General features: G+C 36.6%; 1 protein-coding gene across 14 annotated transcripts in view; it reads right to left on the bottom strand.

The window, feature by feature from the left end:
* Nucleotides 1-3,074: 3,074 nt before the first annotated feature.
* The window catches only part of CCSER2 (coiled-coil serine rich protein 2), a 155,971-nt gene continuing 138,858 nt past the window's right edge, over nt 3,075-20,187 (bottom strand). For 5 of the 14 annotated variants that reach the window (XR_015156583.1, XR_015156580.1, XM_086381193.1 and 2 more), the window contains 2 exons: nt 14,531-14,615; nt 3,075-4,032 (listed from right to left, as the gene is read on the bottom strand). Coding sequence is in view for 8 of the 14 variants with exons in the window: in XM_086381193.1 (XP_086237319.1) it covers nt 3,938-4,032; nt 14,531-14,615 (180 nt within the window). In the remaining 6 variants the exon portion in view is untranslated. Of the gene's footprint in view, nt 4,033-8,940; nt 8,981-12,217; nt 12,292-14,530; nt 14,616-20,187 lie in introns of all 14 variants that reach the window. The other 9 variants (XR_015156584.1, XR_015156581.1, XM_086381188.1 and 6 more) reach the window with 3 other exon arrangements.

Here is a 20,187-nt window from a genome sequence, read left to right on the forward strand (position 1 = left end):
TGTTGTACCGTCTATGCTACAGGAAGATCTAGAAGTGACAGCTATAGGGGGACTGTGTTCTCTTTGATGGGTCTGAGTAAAATACTTATGGGACAATGAGACATTCAAAGAACTTAGTGCTTTAATGGAAAAAGTGACATGCTTAGAATACAACTGTGAAAGGCTGTACTTCGAACAGCAACAATTATAGAGAAATTCATTTCAACAAAGGAAGCCACACCCAATAGGAGGCATTTCGATATTTCAGGCACAACTCCAAGCAATTAAGCTCATTTAAAGTGCAAATCTGATAGTTTCTCTCATATTCAGATTTTTACTTGTTAAAATACTTAGTAAGGTTCTCTAATATCTATATAAATACAATGAACAGTAGTTGTATGCCTGAAAATATTGCACAAATTAAAATGAGACTCCTAAAGAAAAAAGCTAGAGGGTCTCAGTTATCAGAAACATTCTAAATGATATTAACTACATAATTCTTTAAGCGCCTTCAAAATCATCTGCATCTGTACTGATTAACTCCTTAGGCCAAGCTGTCTTTAAGGAATTTGATATGCATCCCATTAACAGCCAAATATATAATTCCACATACTCTATTTTCTCTTCCACAAATGTGATTAACACCAATAAAAACTTCTTCCTCAGGATTAAAAATTCATACACTGCAACCATCTTCACCAAAATCACAAGAACCAAGGAAAAAAGTGATCTGAGTTCCTACGGAAAGGGATTTGGCACAGAGTTGACTGACAGAAGCACTACAGAGAGATCAAGCCAAATCTGAGACAGTAATTTCTGATTACTCAGGTGAGCTGCTGCCCCACCTCATTTCTGACTTAACATTTACTAAGGAGCAGACAGACTAGCATAATATTCTTGCAGTTTTTAAAGAAAACTGCAGGCAAATACTCTGTTATTTCACGCAAGCATCATAGATTTTTTTTCTCTTATATATAATAGTATGCTTCATAATTATATTGATGAGCCTTTTGCCAAGATTAAGGCTCAACAAAGGTACACAGAAATTGAACTGATGGATTAATATTTCTGCAATTTCATCAGGAATAAAAAACAGACCAGGAAAAGGATTCTAATAAACATACTGCAGGAGTCAACATTTTAATACACAGACATTGCCCTCAGACGAGGGGGTTAAAGTAAATATCTAAAAATTTTTTCCCTAAAGATAAAGGTAACATTTCTTGAGAGTTTGGTTCAATGTCCAAATAAACCAAAACCTATTAATCAGTATGTTCTACTTTAGGGAAACACCTCATTTGCACTATCTGAGAACAGTTTTCTTTCCTCCTCAAAATGAAAGACCACACGTACCCACTTACAGCTTCAGCTATGACTGCCTGTAAAAAAAGAGCCTTCCTGATATACCTCATCACTTAGCATAGTAACAATACCTGCATTATGTGAACACTTTCTAAACTCTAGTGCTTCTCTGGCAGAGTGCTGTCGGATGACAGCCTGATTCGAGACTTGGGCTGCTCACCTATCACCAAGTCCAAGAAGGGCCGCTATCTGGTGAAGTGGCAGACCCACTAGAATGGTCCCCTGGCAGGAAGGGGTGACTGTGTCACATGGCAGGAAACACCTCTTTTCAGATTTCCACTAGAGCCCTTGCTGTGCTGTTTCTCTAAAATGGGGCAATGTATATTTTGTAAAGGGACCACTAGAAATTTGAGTGACTGACTTTTTGGCCATGATCCCTTTTGATAAATTTTTGGTCAACTGATCACAACAAAAATTGACTTAGTAAATATTGTCTGTCTGAAAGACATCAATCCTAATGAAAGCAACAGCAGATGAACAGCCTAGAGACACCATGATTTGGGAGAACAGGAGGGCACATTGACTGAACCACCTGACGAGCGGTCAGCAGCATGATTAGGTTAACGCGTATGGTCCCTTGGCAGTTCCACAGCTGCCTTCCTAGCACATTAAAATAAATAAGCATATTGCCATTGAAATATCTTTTAATACATTTTAATAAAACACAATTTCCCCTTTCCAATTTTATTTTTCTTCCCAAATCTACTTTTCAAATACACACCAACATAAAAGGAAAACCTGGAAAACCCAGAAGAACACAACTATTATGAATTCTGGTTTTCTCAAGATAGTCTTACTTAAATTTATAATTATACTCAAAATATTTTAACTCATTTTGCTATAGAAAATAGTTTTAAATCCCCACGTGTGAGACATTTATATCCCATCAAAGTTCTGTGCAAACATTTCAAGTCCATTATTCCAGTCTTCGGATATTAGCAGAAAGTCAATAAATATAAATATTACAATAAAGACTTAATTTAAAATATATACTGTGGAACCTCAAAACAGCTAGCATGGATTCATAAGCCTATAGGATTTAAAACGGAATTACCAGCAAAACTCTAGCACCAACATATGTTACAAATGAATATATCTTTAGGTCAGGTTTCAGGTGTATCTTCACTCAAGCCTTCCAAAATTTAACCAGTAACAAAAACAAATACAAATTATGTGCGAATCTGGGTGTGTGTGTTTAACAAGATGTTAAAGCAACATATAATTGGTTTATATATATATATAATATGAAGAATTTTAGCCAGGGGAATTTGGTAAATAAATAAATACTGAGACTATAACAAGGAAAAATAAAACTTATATTAACTTCCCATTAAAAGCCTGAATTCATTCTCCTTTATTCATCACAGAGCTTTTGCATAGACCTTTAAAATATACAAATCACTGGCCAGAACTCTGCTTACAGACTATCATCTTTCATTATCACCAAATCTTCAGTTAAAATAATAACCATATTCACGGAGGGACAAATGGAAAAGGGTGAGGCTCTGAGAACCACAATTAATACAGACCTTAAAGGGACTACGTCAGCAAGCACATTTGCTGCCTGCTAAGCAGAATGTTATGAAGTTTGTGATGTGCAGAGGAATGGATGACATGATCAGAGCCTTCTGTAGACCTCTGAATGAGTAAGCAAACTTTCGTGTTTACCTGAGACAAATATGCTCAAATGGTATATACTTCAACCAGGATATAAAACAGAAGAGCCAAACCAGTAGAAGCTTCCATGTTTTAATTTTAGGATTTGCAAGCTTTCAATGGAACCTCCATCGTGGTAGCAAACTGCACACATAAAGCTATTACGGAACAGATTGTTTTTTAAAAAAAACAAATTGGCAGGTGATGGCTATGCACTTAATGTATCTTTGGTTTAGGAAGACGAGAGTATTGATTAGAAGCCAAACAATCCCCAGAATTCAAATTGTCATTAGGAGTCTGCATGATTTCTTTTCTTCTTATTAGTGGCCTTGGGATGCTTGTCTTGGCCTGGAAGTTTTGAGGCTCTAGTCGGGGGCTGCTTATGTGTTTTTGTTTGAAAGAGCCAGAAGGGGGGCGGAGCTTAGACACTTTTGGATTTGGATTACTTGCAAGATTTGTTTGACTAGATGTTGGCTGGAGTTTTGCGGAATTACACTGTGTGATTATTGGTGACTTCTTATAAGTGGGAGTCCTATTTGGAGATGTTTCAGGAACTGAAGGAGATACCAAAGAATTCAAGATGGGTGGCTTAAAAAGCTGCGAGGACGTGGGCTGAGATGTGTAGCCCTCTGGAGAAGACTGATTTCTTCCAACTCTCTTAGCCTGGTCATCTGTACTTGACTGGGGAAGTGTCTGAAGAGAAGTGGGCACAAACTGCATGTCACCGATTTGATTATTTGCCAGATGATAAGGCTCTTGAGCATTCAAGGTCGTGTTCAAGTTTGCTTCAGAAGGCATACTCTTCACCACATCCTTAGTGAATTCCGGGCTTGAAGAAAAAGGCTGGTCTTCCAGACCGTTGCTGCTTTCTTGTTGCGAGCCGTGTGTAAAGCTTTCATCTGGAGGTACAACACCCTGATGTGTGCCCTGGACTGTGCACTCACTGTGGGCCTCGGTATGTTGTGGCTTTACTAGTTTTCCCTGGGTGTGGTCTGTGGGTCTGGGAAGGCTGCCGGAAGGCTGTAGTACTTGAGGCTATTAAAATTAAAAACAACATTAGCAACAATTCATTTTAGAAACACCACCCAGAATTAATATGTTCCAATTAGGCTGTGCTGGCACTTATTATGTTTTAATATGAGAAGCATGTGGGTTTTTTTTTAATTAAAAAATAAGCTGCAATATTCAAGTAATTTATGAGACACATATGAGTGATGATGCAAACAAAAAATGGTACAAGCAGTAAACACTAAACAAGATCCAAAATCAAACAGGATAAAAGAAAAATATTAAAGCACTGGTTTATTGAAGAAAGAAGATTCCTATCTTGATTCATTAATTATTTAAAACTTTATATAAAGAGAGCTTGACAGAATGATTTCTATATAGTCATTTGGTTTAATCTCCATAAAACATTCAGACAGTCACTAAGAATTTCAGAATATTACCCATTTTAAAGTTTTTTTAAAGGAAAGCTGTATTCCACTTCAAAACACTTTATTAGAAGAAGTATTAATTTAAGTGTCAGGTGCTGTACCTCTAAATTTTAATTGAGAATTAAAATTACCAGCAGATAAACACAATTTAGAATGAAGATTATATTCTAAGTTGATGTGAAATTCTAATCACTTACACAGAAATAGGTCAACGTCTTAAGCTAATGTTAAGTTTCTTTTAACATTCTTACTGAAAAGTTTCGGAATGAAAGGCCTTCACGGTTTATTTGTTCTGTCTCATTGCCATTTGAGGGATCAACTAAGGCTCTATTATGGCCGATAAGTGAAAAATGGATTCACCCTCCCCAGGAATAAATGTCTGTTAATAAAATTAAAAATAGCCAGCTTTTTTGAATGATGTCAGAGAGTAAAACAGATTTCAAGTTGCCTGTAACCTTAACTAAAGCTCAGAAGCCTACAATAGAAAAGTTCTTAAGGCTGACATGCCTTGCACACACTTCTCTGGAGCCCACTGCGTGGTTATATTCTATACAAATCAAGGGAAATATACGATTTCTATTACTTTTGGGCAGTCGGTAAAGAAAATATGACTTTTAAAGTTATCTTTCTATGGCCCAAATAGTTACAGTATATGGGGCAAAGCCTACTGGTCCTATTGTGATACAGGGATGGTTGCTATAGATGTTTTAAATGCACACACATACATACACACTCCCACACATTCTTTTTTTAAAATGTCTGACACGTCACACACTGTAGTAGGTACAGGAAAATATGAACCTGAACACAATGCTGTTCCTGTGGTTGAGAGGCCTGACGAGAGAGTCAGATAAACAAAAGATGAGACCATGTCTCAAGCATAACAACAGGTAGAAGCAAAACATACGCCTGATTAGAGAGGTCACAGACGGCATCCAAGAAATACCAACATCGGAACTGAGTTTTAAGAACAGCAGGAGTTTGCCAAGAAGACAGGAAGGGAAAAACAGTCAGGGTAGAGGGCCACAACATGCGAAATACAAAGGCAAAAAAAAGACATGATATGTTCCAGCAACTTCCAATTGTTAGACTGATTGGCAAGCACAGTGCTGGTGAGAAGGTGTGGGCAAGGGCCAGCTCAGAAAGGAACTCACATCAGGCTGAGCAGTCTTGACTCTGTACAGTAGGTCAGGGGAGACGATGAGGAATTTTAAGCAGAGGAATCCCAAGACCCAATGTCATTACAATGTCATTCTGGTGGAATCAGTGAGGAAGGTGACAGAAGGGGAGGAGACTGTCAAGCAGAACACCCAGACAGTATGCCACTGCCAACACCCAGGTGAATTATTAATATATGGGTTTTAAATTAGGATATTAGTTAAAAAAAAAAATAGGAAAGGATTGAAAAAGATTTTGAAGGTGAAACAGAGAAGTTTAAGGTGAGTTCTAGGTTTCTGGCTTTGAAGATGAAAGATGGGATACTGCCCTGTATCCAGAAACAAAAGACCTCTAGGTAAGCTGCCCACCAGTCCTTTCTTTGCACAACCTCAGCAGCCCACAAGACTCAGAGGGCAGGACAAATTCCCCCTACGCCTAGGGGATCTCAGGAAACTCCCTGTAGTCACAAATAAGTAGAGCTTTAGTACTCCTTATAATTTATAGAAAAGTTGGTTACTAAAGTTTAAAAATGGAGACCCATTCCTAGACTGAAAGAGCTCAGTGCTTCTAACTGGACTCAGCTACTTCAAGTCTTACTTCAAGAGTTGAATACATACACTTCAACGCACTATTCTGAGAATTCTCAAATGCAGTGGCTACAGAGGTTAAGGTCAAAAGTGCCAGCAATACGCACTACCAAGTAATTATGCAAGGGGCTGACAGGCATCTTCAATGATAATCTTAAAAGTCTATTCTGTGCTGCTTACAAAGATAACCAAAGACTATGAGCTCCTTAAGGCATGCACCATGCTTTCTTTATTCATATTTTCTTTATTCATATTTTTTTTGTTGCTGTAGTTGGTATCCTCAGTATTTTGCACATGTATGTGTGTGCATGCATGTGTGCAAGTCGCTTCAGTCACATCCAACTTGTTGCGACTCTATGGACTACAGCCGGCCAGGCTCCTCCGTCCATGGGATTCTCCAGGCCAGAGTACTGGGGTGGGTTGCCATTTCCTCCTCCAGGGGATCCACCTGACCCAGGGATCGAACCCACATCTATTGTGTCTCCTGCACTGGCAGGCAGTTCTTTATAAGCGCCACCTGGGAAGCCCACATAATGGGAATTAAATATATATTTATAGGATAAATGAATAACTATTAATAAATAGTACATTCCAAAATTGCCTCTTTGGTAATAAATTACCATAGGTCACTGATACAGCACTAATTTAAACAAATTTTTTAAAAAACACTGATGGACAAGAAATTTTATAATTTAAAAAATGTGTTCTCTAAGTTTGGGGTCAGCTTAATGATTCAAGTTTAGAAGCACAGCCTGAAGGATTCATTACATGTTAACTTGAACACCGCACCTCCCATATGACCTGCACCCCCCCATACTGACTTACCAGCTACGCCAGAGGTGCTTTTTAGTTGGAGACTAGACATTTCTCGATGAAATGTGTTAGGGAAACTATCTTAACAAGCATTCAACTATTTTCCATTTCTAATAATTAAAAATGACTATAACATGTAAAACACTTAGGATAGAACCTCCCAGAGCACATCAAAATTGCTCAATAAATGTCACTTATGATTGTTAAAAGGTGTGAAAATGATTAATTCAAGCTATGGCCCTTTAGTAGCTAGGTCTGGAGGGGGGAAAAGCAAATTCTGTAATAGTATTATAATAAACTAGTTGTTACAGATTACAAGGTTTCTAGAATCCAAATACATATTTCAATAATGGTCATATTTAAATATTTTAAATTCACAGGAGGCATATCTGATACGACACATATCCTCAAGTGCCCTCCTGGAGATAAACCAAAGCTAGGAAATAAATGCAAGGCAATTTAACATTTAGAGAGAATTTACATGTGGCTATATGAAGGAGCCAGTACAACACAGTACTGAACCACTTAGTGTTGGAAGACAGACTGATCTGGGTTTAAATTCTGGCTTCTCAGTCTATCAATGAGATGCTGGGTAAATTATCTTACTCCTCTGAGATGGAATTTCATAACTTGTAAAATGAGGATAATATCAGTACCTACACCTCAGTGAACTGCTGTTAATCACAATGAAATGGTAACATGCACACAACCTACTCAGTATCAATGTAACACCTGACACATTCCAAATACTTGAGAAATATACTTCAGACTGTAAAAGAAGGGTTTCCCTTCTTCCCAGTGGTAGACAGCTAAACTCTACATAGCATGCATGATCTCGGATTATCATAAGATACTAGGTGGAAGGTATGATCTTTTTGTAAATGAGTAAACTGAGGTTAAATGAAATTAAGTAGTTATTCAAATTCACACACTTTAACAAACAGCAAAGTCAGAATTTGAACTGACAGAGAATTTAAAATGCAGCACTAAAACTTGACTCTTCTGTGTGAGCGCATGATCAGTCACTCAGTCATGTCAGACTCTTTGCAACCCCCTGGACTGTAGCCCGCCAGGCTCCTCTGTCCATGGGATTTTCTAAGCAAGAATCCTGGAATGGTTGCCATTTCCTCCTCCAGGGGATCTTCCCAACCCAGAGACTGAGCCCACGTCTCCTGCTTGACAGGCGGACTCTGTACCAGTGAGCCACCTGGGAAGCTCCACTGTTCCATGTATACTGAGTTAAGTCCAACGAGCTCACAGATTCTCAGAATATGCAATATAGCCAGCTGACTATTTTAAAAACTCAAAAGGCAGATTCAATACCAACATTCAGGTATTAACTCTTTTAGATGATGCCCTATTGCCTTCTTAGCTGATCTGTCCTACACAGGAAAATGCTCAGATACCAAACTCAAGCCACACTGTGAAACAGTATTTCCAGGAAAAGGTGGTTCCAAGTGATCCACTGGAGGAAATACACTGAACACAAGGAAATGCAAATCAGCACACATCACTAAGAAAAACTTTTCACCTCTGTTTCATATCACTTCAAAGATATCAAGCATTTTAACATAAGGAAAAAGTCATATCAGTTTCTGTAAACATTCATGTTCTGAAGTCGCCAGTAGTAAGAGGGCAGCTAGAAATATCAAGTCCTGATGGAAAAAAAGTATGTCAATATAGGTAAGGTAGAAAGAAGAAAATGTCCTAAAGCATAATAATGCTACTGCATAACAGACACAGGAATTACCTAATATTATTTTTCCTTGGTACATATAACTTTATTATCAATATTGAATACATTTTAAAGAATAAAAGGAAGATGGTAATGGAGCCACTTGTAACATGCCTGTAATTTCATGCAGGCTCTGACATGCATCATGCAAACTGGGGGAGAAAAAAGTGACAATGAGGAAGGTGGTAGGAAAAAATCTGAAATTGTACTGTACCACGCTTTGTCAGAGAAGTAATGGACTAACTTCTCAACTCCTTGCCAATAGCATAATGGGAGAGCAGAGACAAGAAAAAGACAGGACAATGGTGTCAGAGACCACATACAACACCAAGGAACTGCCGTGACTGGGTAGCAGCCAACAGTATTTGCTTTTGTTGTATTTTTTCAGGCATTATTTCAATATATTTCTATAAAATGAAAACATATCTCAATAGATTTATACTTGCTAAAGTGGTTTATAAGTTAATACAAATATTCCTATCCACAGCACAGTGTATATAAACTTCTTACCCTTAAAAGGAATCACGTAAAGAATCTTACACAAATAAAATACTGAAAAGAATTTTGACACAATTAATATTCATACTCCAAAGACCTAAAATGGTTTAACTGCATGTAATCCCTTATAAAGGAAGTAGAAATTATTTTTAATAACTTCAGAGTCTTGCATATTGCAATCACAACTCAGTTTACTACTGCTGCATTAAAGGGCAATAAAAGACTAATCTGATCTTCATGTATGTCTTAAATATGATGTTCCACATTATAAGCAAGGCTCCATACATCACTAGAGAGATGGAAGACAGGACTGGATCCCTAGCATAACTGGGTCCAATGAATTCTGCTCTATAATTCACATGAACCCAATCAAAGTTTTCAGGGATTTGGGGAGACCAGGAATGTCTTATTCCCTAGATGTCAGAGTAATGTCCCCAAATCTCAAGAGAACTTAAGGAAGATACCTGACTGATAAATAGAAATTAAAAATAAGCAATTTCTGAAATAAGGAGTTCAATGGCTTTTCTAAGTTAATCAGTTAACAGCTTTTAAAAATTAACAACATGAATAATAGTGCCTTAAGCAATTTACCACACAGGCATAATCAGTATGAGATGCCTAAATTTCATGAGTTTACATCTCTGAGATGTAAAACCCATCAGAATTTACTTTTGGGATGCAGAATACTTCAGAAAAAAAGAAAAAACTAAACATCATAATAGAACAATTCCACTGGTGACCAATATGCATGGTATACTTATCCAGAGTAGGGGGCTGCAGGCACTATGACAAGGCAACAAACACAGCTAATAAAACAACTGCAGAATCTGCGGAGCATTATGAATGGCTTATGCAGACAACGGCAACTGCTTTGTTTCTCATAATCGCAAGCTTTTGAGAAAGAAACTAACCCATGCTGATGTTTACAGGGCAGCTTCCAGGACCATGTTTGATGCACATTTCTAGTCAATTAACCAATGACTAATATGCACTTGAACTAGCTGCAAAATGGACACAGTGGACACATATTCTATATTAACTACATTTAAAAAAATGGCCTACTGTAAAATCAAATTGTTCTGTTTTTACTGACTTACTACCCTTTTCTACTTCACTGAAAAATATTTTATTTTTATGAAAAGTCACTCTCCGAGCTAATTTCTCATTAAAGCACTGACATGCTATCTTTACATATAAAATTGATTACAGTCACATGGTGAAGCCAATCGGATTGAGCCACGTTAAGGTGTACCTTATGAACATGTTTGTCAGTTCAGCAACACACATCAAGCATTCTAAAAAGCACACGCCCTTTAACAACCATCCTTCTAGCGCGAACACTGATCTATACACAAGAATAAACTGCACTACAATAATATCTCCAGTATCTCTATTTAATAAGGGGAAATGGAAACAACAGGAAAACAATAAAGCATATCATAGTCACATGATAACATATTACCATGTAATCATTAAAATGTTTTCAAGAAATATCTACTGTATGAAAAATGCTCAGATAATACTATATGGAAAAAAGCAAAACAAAAACTGAAAATATGAGCGTATCAAATGTCCTAAGAGAAAGTAATATTTTATGAATCTTTTATCTGAATTTTAAATATACACAGATGCATATATTGGGTTGTATAGTTTCATTCAATAAATACATACCGGGTTATGATGTAAAATGAATTTATGTCAGTTGTCAAAAAAGGTTTGTAAAACAACCATTGAAGGTTATAAGAGGAGGAGGAAAATATAAGACAATATAATTGTTATTCTTAACATAACTCTGGTGAGTATAATTAATTATAATTATTATATAAATTTACAAGCCAGGTAACACCGTATCAAGAAACTATTGGTCTGGATTGGGAATTTGGAATTAGCAGATGCAAACTATTATATATAAAATGGATAAACAACAAGGTCCTACTGTATAGCTCAGGGAATTATATTTAATATCCTGTGATAAGTCATAATCAAAGAAAATATGAAAATATATATATTTATAACTGAGTCACTCTGTTGTACAGCAGAAACTAAACACACACTGTAAACCAACTGTACTTCAATAAAATTTTTTAAAAAAGAGACTTTGGGCTTAAATGGGCTTTTAATATGTAAACATTATTAATGACTTCTGTTGCTTAAAAGTATCTTTTTTCTTCCAATTTAAGTTACTGCACATGGAAGCTAAAGGTAGCAAGATTTCTAAATTCTTCCGAGAAAGGTGTTAAAGAGCAAATTTTAAAAGTCTCTTTAGGCATGATAAGAAATAGGCAGTATTAATACACTTTTTAAAGTCAAGTATTTCTAGAAGCAGTATGCTCTGGCAAGAACTGTTACTTAAGATTACCATTAAGACTTTTACTTGCCAAAAGTTATTATTTTTATTAAGTTTTCATACTGTGAAGTAGGTTTTACATATATATATAAACTTTTATACATATACACATAAAACTATCATTCCTACTTTTACACAGGTGGAAATTAGAAATACTAAACTAATGCCAGCTGGTAAGTCAATCTGGATAAAAGCTGAAGTGCCTACTAACAACAGGAAGATCTTCGAATGTCTAAATGTAGATATTTTCTAACCTAGGGAAAAGTTAATTCGAAACTGGAAGACAAGCATCATCAAGTTAAGATCAGTAATATACCTGAGAAAAGAAATATAGGTCAAAATTTCCTGAGGGCGGGGGGGAAAGACACTTAAAAAAGAACAGGATTTTCCTTTTATCTCCTTTATCTTCCGTTTATCTCCTTTATCTTTTTTAGAGATATTCTTAAATTAACCAAGAACATCCTTAGCCACTGCAGCTTTCTAGAGTTATCAGAGCTAAACAGTCCCATAAACATCAGTTATTTCACGCTCTGCAATATCTACAAGCTATCTCTTTATGCCTGTGTTAGGTCCACTGCTCTTACACATTTTAAAATACAAAACCAAACACAGACTATCTTACTGAAAACTAATAAGCCAAGCTTACCTGGCTTCTGCATTTACCAAAAAAGGCAGTTCGCTTAAGTTGATGTTCAGGAGGGCATCAGAAAGAACTTACTACTGAAATACAATAATGTAAGAGAACTCTTTCAACTACATGCCATCACTTGCAGAATTAACCTCTCCAAAAGTCAGTGCTGGAAGTTACATACTGATTAAATGTGGAGACAAATATTGTATCACTGACTACATAATCAGTTTAGTGTAGGAAAAGGGGAGACCTATTCCCAAACTCTCTGGAAAACCACTGGATTTACCCATTGTTTCACAACCTTCTCCTCTATTATTTTGTCATTACATAATAATAATGTTATTATTTTACACTTATTATTTTTATATTCCTGTCAGCTGTTCTCAGGGTAAATTCAAATAATGTAGCAGTTAATACATATTTCCTTTAAAGGAACCTTCAAAGCTCAAGAAGAGCTGTCAAAAAACTGTGAACAAGTCCTCTATCACTTTCCACAAACAAAGTTCTAAAGGTCTCAATGATCAAGAAAAAGACTCAATGTATATTGAGGCCAACACATTCAAATGCTGGAGAACCAAACTTTCTTTTTGCTAACTTGGAGATGCAGAGAAAGGAGGTTTCATCTTCAGAAAAGCTAGAAAGACAGATCTTGATAGTAGTATGGAAGAACAGACAGTGTTGCTTCACAGAAATTTAAAAAGTAGTTCTAAATCCAAAGGAGAAAGAAGCATTTGGAAATGGAGGGCCAATGACTCAGGTGAGGGACAAGAAATTTCTAAAGGTATGCAGATAAGAAACTAGTGAAATGGGTGCTTCTGGGAAACATGTTTTAAAAAATAAATCTAAAACTATCTGTAATACTGAAGAGTTAACTGTCAACTCCAATTACATAATGCATCTAGATAAGAGGAAGGAGAATAGAAGAGATAAACAGTGGGGAAAAGATCGGGGACTAAAAGGGGGCTTCAGAAAATCCAAGGTAGGCACGTCCTTCTGAGGTAAATGCAGTATGGCTACAGCCTAAGAATACATGATCAAAACTGCCCTTTGGAATTCAGATTGGTTCACCAGCAATTCAGTATAATTCTTTATGTGCTAGCAATCTTTAGAGGAGAAAAGAATGCAACTTAATTGAAGCAAGGGAAGTAAAAAGGAGGATTTACAAAGGTGGTGGGAGATGGGAAAGAAGGAGGGAGGAATGCTTTGAACAAATTAACTTGCTACTAAATAACTTGATATAAAAGCCTATGCAAACTCTATCCCACTATTCTTTAAAAAGTGCAAAAGGGAAGGAAAGGCATAATGACCAAAACATACATTTCAAACCTTGTCTCAAATTCATGTTGATACTTCCTATTGACTAATTCAAGAAATAAAATTTTATTTGAATAAATCACATTTAAAAATTTTAACTGCTTAAAATTTCCCCCTTTTAGATCTTTGATACTTCACATTATTTAGGTAAGGATAATTTATGAAAAAATTGATATGAATTAAAAATTAGGGCAAATCCATGGAGAAGGCATAAAAGTGACTGTGACTGACAATATTTAAATATCTTTTTCATTAATATTAGCTTTTCTGGGTGACTTTTCAAAAAAGATAAAATATAATCAACTTACCAGGGAAGTATATAACACAAATAAACACTGTTTTGGAAAGCAGATTCAATGAAACAAAGATTTTTTTTTGAAGTCAAACAGTTACTAAATCATTAGAAATGTTAGTAAACCATGCATATTCAAAAGTCATTTCTTCTGTACTGTAAAGCGGCTGATAAATTATAAAGACATATTAGTTATTTAAAAACACCCTTGAAATGACTTAAAAGATTTCTGTATTAGAAAACAGTGAAATGCAACCAAAGCCTTTCGATTAGGAAATATTTAAAGAAATGTGCAATGGTCTAGTAAGCCTGCTCCCTAAACAATATGCATCTGTCCATTATACCACTGCATTTAGAGTGTACATTTTTAACATGACTATATTTAAAAACAAGCTTTATTCATATTATCTCAAGGTCATGAAAAGAGAAAACACATTAAAGACAGATGCATGTCGGTAGGTACAGTATCACTGGCAACAGGTTTAAATGGCATTAGAATGACATTAACTTCAGACAGCTTTCCTGAGGCTCTACATGGAAAAGTCTGTTCACATGCAGATGTAGGAAATATTAATTAAGAGAGGAGAGCCCAGGGGGTGCTGGTTTAGCACGTGCCTGCAGATCACTCTGGACAGAGAGGAGGTGCTGGGGAGGGTGGTCATGCAGAAGGGGATACGTGAACGGGAAGCAGAGCAGGATAGGAGTGAGAGACACAGACTCACTCTGTCTGCGATGCGACGGGACAGTCCGTGGGATCCCTTGGAAGGAGCCCTGCCAAGGAGAGAAGGAGGGAGCAGAATACCCACCCTGTGCAGAGAGAGACGGGGGTGGGAGGCATAATAAAAAAGGGAACCAAAACACAGAGACACCACAGTCATACTTTAAAAAAAAACAACAGTGTTAATGAAAAGACGGATTCCATTTTTTAAAATACAGGTAGCCCAAATTACTAAAATTATATCTTAATCCAACCTAGTTATTTTTCGTATATGAAGAAAAAATTATTTCCTCTAACATTTATGGTTAATGCATATGAAGTAATATTTTTTTTGGTAAACATCTATCAGCTTGTAACTCTTTTTAAAGTAGTACATTACAGTTTTTTGCAAAAATGAAAGCATTTAAAAGGGAAGACAGACTTTAGGTGTTAAACACACAGAAATTGCATCAATAATAAATCAGGGAATTAAAAATTACCATTCAAAAATTTATTTCTTTTTTAAATCGTAGTTTTCAAAGGATTAGCAAGAAAAATAAAGAACATTAGTGAAGACAGCAGAACCACCAGAGCACTCAAAAGACTCAGAAAGTTCTAAGAGTGAGTACTATATCAAGAATGTGACATACAGGCCACGGGTAACACATGCAAACCTTTTAACAACTTGTGGCTTCTTAGCTTTACTTATTTTTATCAGCTTATAAGAACTGGAATACAACTGAAATGTCATTTACTTCAATTTCCTCACGTTCCAGGTAAAACTGGGTCTTCTAGAGGGAATTTGTTCACACAAATAGAACCAGATTAGGTCTCATGTCTCTCTGTTCCTTGCCTCCTCATTGATGAGACACATTAAACTATAGAAACACTCGTGATAACATCAAGAAAAATGAGCCCATAAACACCACCATACCTAGCTCAATGTGTAAAAAGAAAGTATGCATAATTTTTCACACCAATTAATCTGATATTAAAATGAAGTACTAAAGGATTGCAAGTGTATTTTACTGATGTTTAGAGATTTCAGGAACATTCAGGTCCAAACAGAAAACTTATTTCCACCCCTGTACCATCAATTCCTTGGCTATGGTTCAGTAAAATCAAACACTTATTTAGATTTATGAGTAATTCTACATTGCTCACCATAAAGCAAAAACCAAAAGAGAAGATTCATTTTCTATGTTGATTAAGGTAACAAATAGCCATAAGAACCTAAATACAATTAACAATCTTTAGAGTATCCTAGTAAACAGAGATCCTGTCTTTTGAAGTTATTGTAATTTCTCCACTAATTTAGCAATGGATATTTTTGGAAATAGATTAGAAAATATTTAATAGGGTGATGACCTCAGGCACTCTCCATAGATGTTACTTGAGAACTCCATTTTGCTGCTTAAGAGATGTTCTGACCCAAAACATTTACACAAAGCAAGTCCACAGCTAAGAAGGAGCATGCCCTTCCCTCCCTATGGGTTTCAGCAGGGTCAGTTTCTACTCACTGCACTGGCTAAAGAAACTTTCAGATAAGGATTTTGTATACAAGCTAAACCAGCAGTCAAGAGATTCCCTCTCCAAGAAGTTCTCTCTGGAGCTTTATGGAAATAGTATCCACTGGGAATCAGGGAACTGTGTTGTTCCCCGTGTCTTCTAAGAGCCCTGTAACCTTGAGAAAGCCACTGATCTCTAAATCTCAGTTTTCATTTGTAAGATGCAGGGCTGGAATTTGTGTCCCTATCCCCAAGTTTCACATGTTGAAACCTATTGCCCCAGTGTGATGGTTTGGAGGTGGGCTTTTGGGTGGTAATTAGGTCACAAGAGTGGAACCCTCATGAGCCAGATTAGTACCCTGTAAAATAAATCACAGAGAACTCCCTCGTCCCTTTCCATTGTGAGGACACAGGGAAAAGATAGCTGTCTACGATCTGGAAGCAGGCAGGTACCTTCATCTTGGAACTACCAGCCTCCAAAACTGCAAGAAATAAATTTCTATTGTTTATAAGCCAGTTAGTCTATGGTATTCTAACTGCCTAAACACTTTTAGTTGTTGTAATTCAGTTGCTCCATATCCCCACTCCACAGTCATTGTGATTCTTTAACCTCATAACTCTATTTATATGGCACTTAAAACAATCAACTTTGTATTAAATTGTCTCTCTTAAAAAAACAAACACAATGATACCCATTCTTAATTCCCCCAAGACCAATAAATCATGTTCTCTGGGATGGACCTGAGCATGAGAAGGAGAAAGAGAGAATCTTGTGAATAATACATAAAAACATTTCTGCCTGTGACTGCCAAGGGGCACTTCTCTATTAAGCTGACTGAATAGCTGTCAAACATTTGACTTTCTACCTAAAAAGGCAAAGAACATTACTTGTTCTATTTTTGCCACTTAAAAATGCTTCCTTTCACTTCCAAAACCCTAGGTATCATAATCCTATCCAGCCATTTCAAACCATTTTGTAAAAGCTTTTTCTGATCCTACCTAAATAAATTACAATCATTTTGTTTATAAGCATCCATATCTCTTGGTGGATACCTGTCTCACAGAATTTTTCTTCCTCTTTTCATTATGTTGATTTGAGTATTTTCCTTATTCTTCTACTAAAGATAACCACCCTGATAATAATAGCTTACTTACTTTTCTTGGTGTCAACTATATCTTCTTGACTTTCACAGAATCAAAGTAATACACTATGATTAAAATTTAATAGAAGAAAAAATTCTAGTTCCACACAAGATGCAACAGATACACTCTCCTTTTTCTTCTGCAAAGTACAGCTAAAAACTCTAGACATTAAATCTAAAACAAAGAACTCTGAAAGGTATAGTTGAGAAGACAGACCAGCTAGGGTCCTGGAAATTCAACCCCCCCAAAAAAAAACATCATAGAAAATTCCCTGTTTCCCGCCCCTCCACCAAATGTATCCCAGACTAGGTGATGAAGAAGCCAGCATCTGGAAATGCCAATGGGCACACACATAAACAAAATCAACAAAGTCTCAAGGAAAAGCTGCACCCTGCCAAAGGACCAGGAAAGAGGTGGCCTGGCGACACACAGCACTTGTGCTCAGTAAACTGCTAACACACGGGACGCAGTGTGGCTCTAGCACGCCTGTTCCCATTAGGAGAGGCCAGCTGGGAAACGCAGGCTCCCACTCTCACTAGCTCTACCACCAATGTCTTACGGAGTTTTTGAAATGAGCTATGTCAGGTTTGATGGCAATGTAAGCTGAGGACTTCTAATCTGTTTCCTGCACATGCTGGACTCCTGCTGCAGATCCTAAATTAAAACTGCTGAATAGTTGCTAAAAGAGAAGAATGATGCTGAGAACTCGACATCTTCTGAACTAAAGAAAACTTACTTTTCCCTTATAATGAATGAGATGCGTTCCATAACCCTATTGTATGTATAGAATAATTTTACCTTCCAGTACAAACTCTCGGTAAATAACTTGTGCATTAACTTCCATCTTTTTCCTATAAAACCCTCTGCCCATTTTTCTCCAGTGGGATAATATTCTCGTTTCCTCTAGAAATCTGTGACCACCAAGTTGCAATTCTGAAGACCGCCCCCCTCCCCAATAAACTGTCTTTTTGCCTCTGTACAGTTTGTGGTCCTTTCAGTTAGCAAGTTCCTAAGTACAGGAAATAATTAAAACATGTATATTACAAATGGGGAGAAGAAGAGACCTAATGAAAGTAAGATTTCTATGCTTAGTAAGTAAACCACACAAAGTTATACATATAACATAATACCAAGAGCAACCATGATATTTCTCTATAAGCAGATACACTCAAAACACTACATATAAATCAAAATGGCATTCTAAAAGAACTAAAAGTAACACAGAGAAAGGCAGGAAAACAGAAAATAAAAGAAAGGAAAAAAGATGAAACCAAAGAAATGGTAGACTTAAGCCCTAACGTTATCAATAATCCCATTACTACAAAGGGTGCTCAGACACAAATGAAAAGACAGACTGGCAGATAGTTCATGACCGAACTATATGCTGCACACAGGAAATCCACCTTATATATAAAAGTGTAAGTATTTTTAAGTAAAATAGTAGAAGTATATACCAGAAAAAACATTCAAAAAAAAAGCAAGAGTGGCTATATTAATATCAGATAAAGGAGGATTCAGAGCAAATTATCAAATAGAGAAGGACCTTATAAAATGATAAAAGAATCAACCCACCAAGAAGACAAAACAAGCCTAAATGTGTACACACCAACTGTTCATGAAACAAAACTGACACAACTGAAACGAGAATAACCAAATTCAAAATTACAGGTACAGAGTCCAACACTTCTCTCTCAACAACTGATACAACAAGTAGACAATAAAATCAGCAATGATATGGAAGAACTCAAGGACACCAGCAACAAATAGGATCTACTCAACATTTGTAGAATGCTCCGTCTAACAACAACAAAATACATATTATTTTCAAGAGTCCACAGGACATTTACCAAAACAGACCACAGCCTAGGCCATGAAATAAACCACCACAAACCTAAAAGAACTGAAATTACACAGAATGTGTTCTCTGAGCATAAAGGAATCAAAGGAGAAACCAGTAACAGAAAGATGACAGGAAAATTTCCAAACACTCAGATACTAAACAATGTAATTCATGGGTCAATAGGTCCTCTCAAGGAAAATTTTAAAAAACACACATATGAATACAAAAGTAAATACATATTATTGAAAGCTGTAGGACACAGCTGAAGCAGTGACACAATATCAGAAGCTGCAGGACTCAGTGTCACGGAAATTAACTGAATAGTCTTGCTTAGGCTTCAGAGACAGAGCAGAGCAGGCCTCTGACCCTGCTTCTGACCTTCCCGGACTCTGCCCTGACTGGGAGACTGTGGGTGACTGCCTGCTGTGAGTGCAAGACCTGCAGCACCGCAGTTAAGATGGGGGAGAAATCTTGAGATTGTTGAGCCCCTGGAGGGGGCCTGGCCAACCAAGCCCCAGGCTTAACTACACTGCAAGTTTTACACAACAAAACAGCATTAATATGAAACGAGAGCTCCAATTTGGTCACAGATTGATGATGATATCAGTTTGCATCCTGGGATTATAAACAGGAACCCTGAACTGCAATCTTAAATCTCACCCACAGAGCAGATGTGCTGCCCGGGACCTTTTCCCAAATGGGACTCCAAATGTGCTGTGACACAGGACTTCACAGCACTGTTTAAGTCTGGATGTTGGTCAAAACCCAGTTTGGTGATGTATCCTCTGCTGTTTCTATTTCTCTTTTCTTTAAATGTTAGTATATTGAAGGTAAACTAGAGAACTCTCTAATAAATATTTATATTATGTATCTGTATATAAGGAGTGGCTTATTTTGTTAACAAATCCTTTGAGACAGAAGTGAAAACATTTGGCAAAATACACAGCTAACACAAAATTTCAAAAGTTGCAGAAAAAACAGAAAAAATAAATGTCAAATCAATAAGCTAAAACTTCATACCTGAAGAAACTTGGGAAGGGGTAAAGATCAAAATAAACCAAAAGGAGGTAGAAAGAAGAATATAACAAAGAAGAGAAACTACTGAAACTGAACAAATAAAATTAAGAAAACAAGAAAGTCAATAAAATCAACACACCAAAGTCTGACAAAGAAAAACAGAGAAGACACAAA

This window comes from Bos grunniens, chromosome 28 (genome assembly GCF_055505025.1).
Source record: "Bos grunniens cultivar Pamir isolate PY7600 chromosome 28, Bosgru_T2T1.0, whole genome shotgun sequence".
Lineage (NCBI taxonomy): Eukaryota > Metazoa > Chordata > Mammalia > Artiodactyla > Bovidae > Bos > Bos grunniens.